At 41.8% G+C, this 12,246-nt stretch overlaps 2 protein-coding genes across 3 annotated transcripts; both read right to left on the bottom strand.

Annotated features, from left to right (window-relative positions):
* Positions 1-4,218: 4,218 nt before the first annotated feature.
* On the bottom strand, positions 4,219-7,233 carry gpr61l (G protein-coupled receptor 61-like). The gene is made up of 2 exons (XM_049734789.2): positions 6,696-7,233; positions 4,219-6,046 (listed from the first exon to the last, which is right to left on the bottom strand). The coding sequence occupies exon 2, from the start codon at positions 5,989-5,991 to the stop codon at positions 4,714-4,716; it is 1,278 nt and encodes a 425-aa protein (XP_049590746.1). The 5' UTR covers positions 5,992-6,046; positions 6,696-7,233; the 3' UTR covers positions 4,219-4,713.
* A 131-nt stretch (positions 7,234-7,364) lies between these two features.
* On the bottom strand, positions 7,365-11,584 carry parp3 (poly (ADP-ribose) polymerase family, member 3). 2 transcript variants are annotated; one of them, XM_049734786.2, is made up of 10 exons: positions 11,351-11,584; positions 10,938-11,148; positions 10,732-10,857; positions 10,144-10,323; positions 9,917-10,055; positions 9,538-9,761; positions 9,214-9,453; positions 8,964-9,141; positions 8,739-8,882; positions 7,365-8,591 (listed from the first exon to the last, which is right to left on the bottom strand). In XM_049734786.2, exons 2-10 carry the CDS (start codon positions 11,121-11,123, stop codon positions 8,422-8,424), a joined length of 1,587 nt encoding a protein of 528 aa, XP_049590743.1. In that variant the 5' UTR covers positions 11,124-11,148; positions 11,351-11,584; the 3' UTR covers positions 7,365-8,421. The 2 variants fall into 2 exon arrangements, with proteins under 2 accessions (XP_049590743.1, XP_049590742.1); XM_049734785.2 differs by having other exon boundaries at positions 10,938-11,130; positions 11,351-11,583.
* Between the last annotated feature and the right edge of the window lie 662 nt (positions 11,585-12,246).

Raw genomic sequence — 12,246 nt, 5'->3', positions numbered from 1 at the left:
ACACATGCATAATTTAGTCCACTTGGGGGCAGCAGTGTGCACTAGAGCTAACAAGTGAATAGACTAGAATGCAATTTCTGGAGAAATTGTGTGAAGGCTAAGAAGCTAAATAAAAACTTGGGGAATTTTAGGGAAGGTCAGTAGGCATAAGCTGACTAGTTTAAAGGTGGAACAGTTTAAATCTCTCTAAATGTGGGAATTAAAGGGGGAAAACTAGAAGAGTCCAAATTCTTGTGGGTTTTGTCATGGAGAAAATTTGGAATTTTTGGTGAGGGAGAATTCTTGGAATCGATAGGAATAAAATAAACAGCCACTAGGGTTTCCAACTAGAAAAAGTAAAGATTTTTTCAAGCAATAAGAGATCATAGATGAATTTTTCTTCAGGTGTTGTGCTTTTGTTAAATCACTTGGTTGTCTACTAATAAGGCCTAATGGATGGATGGATGAAATCCTGTCATTTTTTGACTGCAAATAAATGGGAAGCCTCCAAAGGGCCCCTTGCGCTAAGAGCTGCTCGTAGTCTTCCCGGCAGTATAGACATCCGTCCCTCTCGAAGCAGCCTGTGGTGCTCAGCTCCGTCATCAGAGCAAGACAGGAAGTAGTTCGTATGTGAGTGAGAAAGATTTGAGTAGCAAGCCCAAGAGCAATAATCCAGTACCTTCCCCACAATCACTTTTGCTGCAGGCGGCACAGAGGCCCTTAGCTGCGGTGTGGATCTTTTCCAACTCATCTGTGTCTTTGCCCCTGACTGAAGCCTTGGCGTCAAAATTCTTTTAACCATCTTTTGTTTTCTTCTCATCAGAGTGTTCCTGTAAAAGAGGCGAGGACGCTGCATCCTAAATGGATAGGAGGCCAGACATTGCTTGCTTGCTCAAAAGTCAGATGAGTGATGATGACGTGAGGTGAGCTTCCAAATTGGAACAATGTTGCTGTTAAATTCACAAATTCAGCATGCATTTGATTTCAGTCAATTATCCTAATTACCTAATGCAAATTTTTTTTTAAAAAGTTACATAAATGTGAAGCTCTTGGTTAAGAAGAATCACATCGTATTTGACATTATTTGCTGCGAACATAATTCATTCTGTCTTCCTTTTATGAAAGGCAAATACAAACACTGGTGGCCATAAAATAGCACTTTGTTGGCACTCTAAGAGCATTATCAACGTTCTGTAATGATTTCCATTATATATTAACCATAGCTCGCTCACTGTACACATTGACACGCTGATCCTTTCCTGCCTATACTTAGCACATTTTCACATGTTGATGAAGACTTTCAGAACATATAGGCTGGATCCGGTCATGCGTGCAGACTAGTGTTTGCTCGTGAGTGAACGAATTTTGTTTTTCAGTGAACTAGAGTGAACGAATCACTTCCTAAAGTGATTCGTTCTTTTTTCAGTTCATATGACTTCAACCAGTAAGTGTCAGTAATGCGCATCGAAGCTGGTGCCACCACGCCGTAAATCAAAATGAAGAAGAAAATGACGTAACTTCCCGTTCACGAACGAGTCAGTGAGTGAGAGATTTGCATTTCCAGTTCATCGCGAGAACGGATCAGTGAGGGAACGAATCATGACTTTCCCGTTCGCGAACGAGTTAATGGGTGAACTGCCTTCCCGTGCATCAACCGATCAGTCAGTGAACGTGTTGCGTCTCCCTCCTGGCGTGAACTATGTAAGCCAGAATGTCGATTTACGATTTTCCAAGGAAAGAATGAACCGCTCACTGAAACACCACTTCTATTAAGCGCGTTCTCTCCAAGCTACCGGCTAACGTTTTTGCATGAAGGGATGCGCCGTTATGCAACAAAGGGGAGATTATGCTTCTCTTCGGGTAATCTTGATTTTATAACACCCGTAGAAGTTTTTAAATAACGTGTATATATATGCATATATATATGCCTAAATATTGTGATCCAATATATCTACTACAATTTCACATTAGATTGCTGGTTTGAAATTTACTTTTATTATTATTATTTTCAAATAAACATTTATGTTAAAACTTGTCTGGTGTTTTATTCCTTGTTTTTTTTTATTCACCAATTAAAACATGAAAATCAGACATTTGGTTAACTGCTTTATATGACAATATGTGTAGGTACACCTCATGGACACTTCAATAGGTATACTACACGAGGTTTAAAAAAAAAAGAATAAATAAAGGGTTAATTGCATAATAAAAGCACATTAATGTACATTCTCACACCTGGGATCGAACCAATATTCTACCAATTCAGAGCTCATGTCGTTACCCTGTTGACTATGTCAACCTGGCAGCCTGTGGTCGTCTACACTGTTTTGTACTAGTAATGTGCATTCCAGTTTGAACTGAATCTTTTGAATCGGTTCATTCAAAATATTTGTTCAAAAGAATCGTTCACCAAATCGTTCACTACACTTTCTTATTTATTCTTTTTTTTTTTTTTAACCTCGTGTAGTAGAAATATCATGGTCAAAGGTCACAGGTGTCAAGCTCTAGTCCTCAGGGGCCGCATTCCAACATGTTTTCCAAGTGACCCTCGTTAAGCGCAGGTGCGTGAAAACTTTTAGCCACTTTCACGTTCAAAAGGAGCTAAAAGTTTTCACGCACCTGCACTTAACGAGGGACTCACTCGGACACTCCATTAGGTACACCGCCATTTTCAAGTGTACCTAATAACAGGCCACTTTATTAGGGAAATATTATGGTCAAAGGACACAGGTGTCAAGCTCTAGTCCTCGGGGCCGCATTCCAACATGTTTTCCAAGAGTCCCTCGTTAAGTGCACCTGCGTGAAAACTTTTAGCCACTTTCACGTTCAAAAGGAGCTAAAACTTTTCACGCAGGTGCACTTAACGAGGGAATCACACGGACACTCCATTAGGTACACCGCCATTTTCAAGTGTACCTAATAACAGGCCACTTTATTAGGGAAATATCATGGTCAAAGGCCACAGGTGTCAAGCTCTAGTCCTCGGGGCCGCCCCCAATGTCCAATTTCCAATGTCCAAACCAATGTCCACTGGTTTGCTCCGCCAACTTGGGAGTGGGGCCACTTTATGTACTTACACATAAAAACTTTCATTTGTTTGCATACAAAGCAGGGTTCCAATTCTAAAAGCACAGTTAAGTATATGCTCATATCTGGACTTGAACCAGGGACTTACTGAGCAAGAGTCCATATCACTAACCAGTTGGCTATTTTGACACAAAAGCTCTTGGCCGCCTGCATTCTTTTGTACTAATGATGTGCATTCCAGTTTTAAGTGAACCTAAGAATCGGTTCACTCAAAAGACTTGTTCAAAAGAATTGTTCACCAAATCGTTCGCTACACTTTCTTATTTATTAATTTATTTATTTTGTTTGATGGTGTTATTATACCGAATGTGTTTGTGTGAATAAAAGGTAGAAAAAAAATCTGTTGTCGACATTTGTTATTTTGGGGGACACCAACTCATATAACAAGGGAGACGCAACACGTTCACTGACTGATCCGGAGATGCACGGGAAGGAAGGCAGTCCACCCATTGGCTCGTTCGCAAACGGGAAAGTCAGAATTCTTTCCCTCACTGATCCGTTCTCGCGATGAACTGGAAATGCAAATCACTCACTGACTCGTTCACGCACAGATCCATTTAGTTGGCAAACGGGAAATGCAATTTACGAGTCATTCGTGAACGGGAAGTTACGTCATTTTCTTCTTCGTTTTGTTTTATGGTGAGGTAGCACCACCTTCAATGCGCATTACCGACACCTACTGGTTGAAGTCATATGAACTGAAAAAAGAACGAATCCCTTTAGGAAGTGATTCGTTCACTCTCGTTCCGTTGTCGACATTACCGCGTGTTCACTTGATTGTTTTTGGTGTATTGCTTAGTTCTGTGTTATTGAAGATAAAAAAAAAAGAAAAAAAAAGGATCAGTGTGTGTGGGTCGGGGGGGGGGGGGGGGGATGATTCGTTGAAAAAATCTTTTGAGTGAACTGAATCAGTTCATTTAAAAGAACTGGAATGCACATCACCAGTGCAGACCCAGAACAAGTAGACCCCAACAAGGATCTACATACATCCAACCGAAAGGTCCTTGTTGCCATTTGAGTTATCGGCTCACTCAATTGCCATGACGACCGAGGGGGATGACATTCAGCGTCTATCAGCATATCTGTTGCACACAGGAACTTGGAGGTATTGCCCCTCAGATTCACAAGAGCTGCTCACATTGCGGAGATGGCTGTGTTTGCACTGTGCGAATTTATTGAAGTTACAACATTACCTGGCAACATTAACACACAAAGGTCAATTAATGACATCAATGACAATATAAGCAAGTTGTTTTCCATTAGTCAATTCTTAGGTCTAATCACTAAGAACAATAGTTGAACTTCACAAACATCTTGCAGTTCCATCCAGCAGATGGCGTTTGAGTGGAAATGTGAATAAATAATGTCATAAACCCTGTAGTATTTTTTGGGGTATAATGCAATTTTGTCTTTGGGTCCTGGTATATTTGTGCTTTATTTTCTGTGTGGGGAAAGCAGGCCAAGTGGTAAATGCTCCACTAATCTTTTCAATAATAAAACAAAGTTCCATCACAATCATGAAATAGTTTTGTTATAGCAAAAGTACCCTGGCCAAATGTGAAAGACCACCCTGGATGTTGTACTGTACTCCAATTAAACAACAAAAGGAAGCCTTGAGAATAATAGAAAAAATGTTCTACTGACATCCTAAGTGTGATCTTCTGGTATTTGCCCTGGGATCTTAACCCTGTGGTCAAGAGTGCTTCTGGGACTGGAGCGGGTTTCAGCTGTGCTGGTGGTTCTCTGGATGAACTGGAGGAAGTTCTCCTGCAGGGACCCCTCATGGCTGCTAACGCCAAAATCCACCGGCTGGGTAAGGCAGCAGCGGCGAAACTTGACCAGCTCCTCTCTGATCTGCCTGTTGAGCAAACCGTAAAAGAACGGGTTGACTGCAAATGAGGAAAAGGCGAGCCAGTTGACTGCTTCTTCCAAGTCTCCTGGGCTGCGCATGGATCCGGTCAGAGACATTTGCAGGTGGAAGATGAAGTAAGGCAGCCAGCAGATCAAGAACTGGCCCACAATGAACACTAAGGTGATGGCCGCCTTGCCCCCGCTGAAGGCCCTTTCCGGGGAAAGTCTCTGGGGCAGAGAGCGGTTGGTGTCGATCATGGTGGTCTGGCTGCCGATGGAATCCGACCGATTCTTATACGGGTTTGCGCTGGCCCACGTTGAAACAGCGGGCACTTGTTGCAGGGCAGCTGAACGAGCGACCCTGTACACGGCGCAGTACACGGAGAAGATGATCACCGAAGGAACCAGGAAACAGAGAACACTGTAGAGCACGGCAAAAGATCCTCTAAGGCGACTGTGGCTCGCATGGAGAGAGCAGTGAGCCGCAGCGATGGAGCTTTGGTTCCCATATGCCGGCCATCCAAACAGAGTCAACAAAGCCAGGACAACCGACTTGATCCAGATAAAAAACATGACACCGATGGCTAAATTGATCGTCATCTTAACTTCGTATCGCATCGGGTGCACGATGTAGAAGTAGCGTTCAACGCTGATAGCCGTGATAGTGAGAATGGATAAACAGATGAGAAATACATTGAGGAAAAGGTAAACCCGACACTCCAGAACGGTGAACACCACCGTTCCGAAAAAGGGAGAGCTGGATATGATCCCCAGGGGCATGAGGAGAATGGCGCACAGTAGGTCCACAGCGCAAAGGTGGCACACAAAAGCGAACCTCTTCAAGTGTGGGGCGCGAGCGATAGCCACCATCACGCCAATGTTGGCCAACAAAGCGATAAGGTTCAGCGTCACCATGCAGAACAAGCCAAAAAGATCCTTGAGCTGCGACTGGGAGCTCGTGACCACGCCCACGTCGGAAGGAACTGTTGGATGTTGGTCCCATGGGACAGTTGAAAAATTTGGATTGGGCTGATTTGAGACAGACGAAATCATAGGAATAAACTTCTCCGCCATTATTCTTCCATAACTTGATCCGTTTCTGTCGGAGATGTCTTTATGGCTGGATGTCCTGAGATCAAGAGACAGAGTTAGTAAACTTCATTGTCCAAAGGAAGCTAGAACCTGCTGTGGTAAAAGTCATACATGAGACCAAATGGGTTTTAGTTATAAGTTTGGATGTATTTCTGAAATCGTGAAGTCTCAAGCCAGATTGCTAACCTCCAGTCCAGCAGGGGGCAGTAATGCATTTTACCCAGTGGATACCAACCATCACTGCTTTTTTTTGTTAGGCCACTGTCTAAATAAAACCAAAAAGTGGAAATTTCTTTGGAAACTTAAATCGATATCTTTATCCAACCCTACAACGTAAACTGTCAAATATTGTGGTTGTGTTTTGCAACAGTATATCCATAGATACTATTCAGCACAAGGATAACAATCCATGTCCACGCAGTCATAATAAATAATAAAAGTATTTTAAGACAACCACTTAACAAGTAAAAATTGAACAAGTAAATTAATATGCCCTGTTCCATTCTGTCACAAAGTGCTATTGACATTTTTCAGAACAATAAATCCTCATTGGGTTCCTCCATAAACAGTTTTCTAAAGCGAAGAATTGAAAATACATTGTTTGGCATTATAAAGCTAGACCATGAAAGGTATGACATATAACCTTAAAAGTTCAAGCAGAATTTATCATTTTGAAAAGTACTCACCCATCGTCTGTGTTCTTCACTTCATAAACAGCTCAGACTCCTGAGTAGCTAGATTGAAACTCCACATGGCTCCAATGGAAAAATCAAGCTCTATCATTCCTTGTGATGACAAAAATGGGTCTGCACCCCAGATGAGGGTCCATCTTGTCCTAATGCAACAGGTTGATTTCTCCCAGACAGCCTCTTGAGGTCATAAGTGCGTATCTCCAAGCATACAGCAGCAGAACACGCGACTTTATGACTGTCACGTCATCATCTTCTTCTATTTGAGGTGAATCTCGTCCTTCTTCTCTGCCCTGCTCCTGTAGGGCTGCCATTCATGACTCGTGCTGTGTATGGCACCGACTGTCACACATTGTATTGTGCGTGTGTGTATGTATGTGTGTGTGTGCCCTCCCCCCTCCTCTCAAACCTACACACACTCCACTGTCCCCAGTCAAGTCCGTTTTTTCCAGGGTCCTACTTCCCACCAAATTAAGGCTAGACTTCCAACACATTACCAGAATTGCAAATGTATATCGTTGACTTGGGCCGAAACCTACCTATTTTTCATGAATTGTTAATGTATTATTATAACATTATTAAACAACATTTAAAACGGCTTGCTGACTTTGACGATGCATCGAACAGAATTAATATCCAGGAGTTGAGGAATACAAACGAAACAAGTTTGTTCGAGGGACATCAATTTATTGGTTCTATCATATAGTGCAAATGACATCACAGCGTGTCGGTCATTCTACGAGCACCGCGTGATGCTGCTGGAACCTCTAAAGTAGAACACAATCTGTTCGGGAACACTGGTTGACAAAACAACGTTTCCCATGGGAAATTTCTAATCACGTGAATTTATTAAATCCAGCCTTGAACTGCTGCCATTATAAAACTTTAAGAACTAACCATATAATGCTTTAATAAGCATTGTAACTTTTTTATTATTTTTTGGTCTGATACCAGTGTAAAGAAAGTGGCAAAGCATAGAAAATTAAAACAGTTTAAGTCAAAATGACGATGAAATCAGCTGAGACAAATAGAAGCGTAATGGGCAGCAAAAATGTTTGACAAGCTTCTCAAGTCATTAGTCATATTTCCGGCTACATGATAGCGTCATTAGCATCTCGCTAAAATCCCTTGGGATTATTGTACGGACATTAGCATAAAATTCAGTTTGAACTCTAAATTAAATGAATTTTGGGGAATACAACTTTGTAGGTTCCACAACCAAGGCAAGAAATCCACCCAAAATATTCCAACTTCCATATTGCTTTGCTTTACAGAAGCACTTAGTGGGCATTTTCTTTGCAGTTTAAAAGTATGGACAGTGCTTTAGGATTAGTAGTAACATTGCACTTTATAGCATGTTTTCCTCTAAATATTGAACAATATAATTACAGAAGAATTAAAACATTCTAGTATATAGAATTGAAAGCATTTTCAAGATTGCATGACATGCATTCGCAAAGGCTTCACAACCAGATTGCACATATCAAGTGATGCATTAGAAAGCAGAGGCAAGCTTCTTCAAGGAGACTACCAAGACTCCGGCCATAATATTAGGTACACCTTAAAAATTCATTAAGGGATGCAAAATGAGCGGCAATGCAGATTGATATTTTTTAAATTGAGTGAACCAAAGTTCAATTTTTCCCACTCTTAACTGGATGAATGGACTGTAGAACTTGTGAGTAAAAAGGCAAAGGCGGGCATAAGGTGGGTCCCGCCTTCCTTACATATTGAGCTCAAGCAAGAAGCGCAGGCGACACTGACTCTCTTTGTAGATGAGATATTCACTGTTGCTGAAGTAGCTGTCAGCGTACTGAGACTGCTTGATAGGCTTACCCTGTGGGACGGCCACTTTCTTGCCCTCAAGGGTGATGAAGGTGTCTTTAGAGGGATCTGAAAACACACATCGTTTTAGAGCAACGCTTGATTTGAGTGTTTTTTAGTCAAAATGATTTTTCCTCAGGACTGTAGTAATTAGTACATTTTTGTCAACTCTTTCAAAGTATCGAGATTCATTGACTTGTGTAGTCACTCAAATACCTGGTTCCACCTCACCACGCGCAACGACAGAATCGTATCCGTTAGGAGCCTTTTTCAATGAGGGGTTGTCTTTAGTGATGGTATGTTCTCTCCCGAGGGCCACTTCACTCAAAAACATCACGCCGGTTTTTTTGGACGTGCGCACTAGAAATGAGAACGAGAAGCAATTTTTGTTGTGGTTACCGTGATTTCAGATATGACGGGTAAGCATTTACTCGTCCTCACCATAAGATGCTGACTTGCTGTTTTCAGATGCAAAATAGATACCGCGACCAACGCGGCCCCCCGAATGGGGCATTATCCTCAGGCCGCTCTTCAGTATCGCGGCCACTACCGCGATGTTCGTGCCATGCCACAGCAGACGGCGGTTCTCCAGTGCATCATTCTCCTGAAATCGCTCCCCCTGCAAGATGCAACAATTTAATTGCAGCTTCGGGTCTTAGTAAGAAGGACCAAAGTAAAGCCCAGCTCCTACCTCGCTCTGTCTGTCAACTTCCCATACATTGACAATTTTGGGCTTACGATAGCCCTGTGTTTGCTTCAAGTATGTTTCGATTATCTTGAATGTTTCTGTGCTTTTATCCATCAGAGAAAGCTTGCTCTTGAGGGACTCGTAGTCCTGGTCGAGCGGGTCAGGAACCACTTCTATCATCTCTTCCTGTGCCTTCTCCGTCTCTGATTTCAGGGTCTGGGCGAGCTCGATATCAGCCAGCACCTAGTTGAGAAGATCGTAATTCGTGAGGAAAATCATCTGAAGGAGAGCCATTGAACAATTGATAAACAACGAAAGAAAAATGACCATCAGCATCTCTTTCTTCTTGTCCACAATGTCGTTGTTGTCGATGATTGGTGGTCTGTTGCGACCAAAGTTATGCGGGATCGCTGTGAAGAACTTGGAGGAAAGTTCTTCAAGCTGCGGCCTTTTGCTCTTTTGATTCAAGGCTGCTTCAATTTCTTCCAGCACCTCGAAGCCCTTTGCGATCTGCAGCTTACTGAGCTTACCTAGTGGCATCTTCTTGATATCTGTTTCAACACACAAATTCATCACAATGAGATCAGGTGGGAGGTAAAGTCAGATCTTCAAGTTTGTAACCAAGGTCAGTCACAGGGGCTCAGGTATGCATCGACTTTGGAAAATGACAAGAGTGGTCAAACCTGTCCGTCCATGTCACACCCACCTAAGTTCATACATTCCATTGCCTCTTTGAACATGTCATTGCTGAAAATGAGCTTGATGAGCGCCTGTGTAGCTTTATCCAGGGTGCAAGGTAGCACATTTTTACTGACTTTGACAGTATTTCCATCCACACTGTCCACCTAACAAATGGGACAAACAGTTTCGGAGTTGCTAGTCATCATGTTTGCTTGTTTATAGTCAGCCTAACTTGCATTTAAATAACATTACCTTGACTTCAGCATCCTGATCTCCATCCACCTCAATCAAAGTGTACTTCCCAGAGTGACACACAAAATTCTCACGATCATTCCAGTTGTTCTTTGTCTTGTCCTTAAACTTTTTTTCAAAGTCCTTTATGGCACCTTCAATATCTGAAAACATATTCAGTTTGGATTGTCCTGTCTCGCCCTGAATTTGGATGAAAAGGAATCTGATGTTATCACTTTATCGATCAAAATTAATACACTGCCAAAAATATAAAAGGAAGCAAAACAACCATAAAAAGTGATTATTAAATCGTGGGAACTTCTGATCTATGAGAGCTTAAGAAATTACTTGGCTACAAGTTAAACACTAATGCCAGTTTTACAGGCAAAATAACAATAATAGTGGCTGTAGTAAGGAAAGTAGCTAAATAATAAAAAGTCACAACACTTCAGAAGCAGGTTGCATCTCTTGCTTGTACTAAGTGAGCACATGAAAAGCACTTTCAAAATAAAAGCACCTAATATTTGGCTTATTGCTTTACACTGTGGGCGGGTCAGATGTCAACAAGCCCAATATTTTGCCCAAGTGTGATCCAGCAGCACAACTTACCACTCTGCCCCATCTGTTCCACACATGGTACTTGTTGGCTGCTTTAATGATTTGAATTACATAGAACTTATTATTGTTGTGTCCAATATTCGTCTGATTGAGCATGCAGTCAAAGTCTTCGTGCACCTGGAGGGAAACATGACACCATTTGTTATTCCATTGTGTTTGCATCTGACAACTGACTGGGCCTTGACGTGCTTTGCTACCTCTCCACTCCCTGACAGTGAGCAGTGTTCGTCCACCTTCCTCCTGCCTTTGGTTTGTGGCCCTGCGGCCAGAAGGGCTTCTTTAGCGGAGGTAAAGGCATCCTTCGGCTTCGGTGCCTCGGGTTCTGCCTTCGCCTTCTTGCAACCCGCTTTGGTAGCAGCGGCAGATCGTCTCTTTGGTGCCATGATAATGCTGTTTGGACAAACACAGCTGCTTTTTTTGCTAAAGTAGCCGCCATGTCTGGGCATGTTCAGACATGCCATTCTAATACTACAACAGCAATCATTCACGTTTGTGTGACGTGCAACCAGTGATGCGAGTGCTCTCTTTTTTTCATCGAGTCATTAAGGTGTGCAGAATTAACAATGTTCAAGACCGAATCTGCGTCGCCATAAAGACGTCCGGAACTCACCTTTTAACTTCGAATGGAGTCGAACGGGAATGAAGATGGATTGTTACACATTAAAAAAAAAAAAACACTTTACAGTCACTGCACAGTCTTGAAGGTCTGAAACACTTTCCAGCCACTGCACAGTCCTGAAGGTCTGACTTGAGCGTTTACGGGAAGTTTTCCTGGTGTCGGTGTGTAGGGAGGAGGCGGAACGGGATTGTCAAGCTTCCTTCCTCCATGCTGCCGTCACGCAGTCAGCTGTGAGACCACAACTAAGCAAACATGTTGGCCTGCACTGCCACCTAGCGAAAATGTGGGGAAATGTTCTACGTTCATAAATATTTAAACACGATGTGAAATAAAATATAAAAAAATGGTTTTAGTCATATAAATCTTTATTACACAATTCGAACTCGATACAAATATGGACCTAATGTTTCACTCCTTTTTTATTTGCTCGCGTATTTTTCAGTGACTTAACTTTCCTCATCCAAAAGACATACAATGACAGCAATATTCTAATTGCGACTTTTTAAATAAATAAATAAATAAATAAATAAATAAATAAATAAATAAATAAATAAATAAATAAATCTGTTTTATAAGACCAACCCCGAAGTTGACGCTTAGACGATGAGCATGTTAAAACAATTTGAACACAAGATGGCAGTGTTAAACTACTACTGCTCTTTTTAAGCCAGAATTGAATAATGCTGCTGTTTTAAAATGCCAGTCGAGATGATATTGTGTGTTTATATTGAGAGAAAAGGGCTGTTGAATGTGCACAAATTAAATTATGCATATTGTCACAGCATTCTTTGATGGCAATCAAATCTATTACGTTTGGCTACTGCATTAAGTTCTCCTAAGAAAACACAAACAATGTTCATGACTTATCCAAATAGACTACAAGGGAA

Source organism: Syngnathus scovelli, chromosome 11 (assembly GCF_024217435.2).
Source record: "Syngnathus scovelli strain Florida chromosome 11, RoL_Ssco_1.2, whole genome shotgun sequence".
Taxonomy (NCBI): Eukaryota; Metazoa; Chordata; class Actinopteri; order Syngnathiformes; family Syngnathidae; genus Syngnathus; species Syngnathus scovelli.
The sequence above is the reverse complement of the archived record's forward strand: the minus strand, read 5'-3'. Positions and strand labels throughout refer to the sequence as shown.

Bases quoted from the DNA above. Each gene is read 5' to 3' on its own strand.
- gpr61l (XM_049734789.2), bottom strand. From the start codon at position 5,991: ATGGCGGAGAAGTTTATTCCTATGATTTCGTCTGTCTCAAATCAGCCC.
- parp3 (XM_049734786.2), bottom strand. From the start codon at position 11,123: ATGGCACCAAAGAGACGATCTGCCGCTGCTACCAAAGCGGGTTGCAAG. The intron at 8,883-8,963 runs GTGAGGACGAGT...TCTCATTTCTAG, and splicing joins CAGCAAGTCAGCATCTTATG to TGCGCACGTCCAAAAAAACC. The intron at 8,592-8,738 runs GTATTTGAGTGA...GTGTGTTTTCAG, and splicing joins GCGTGGTGAGGTGGAACCAG to ATCCCTCTAAAGACACCTTC.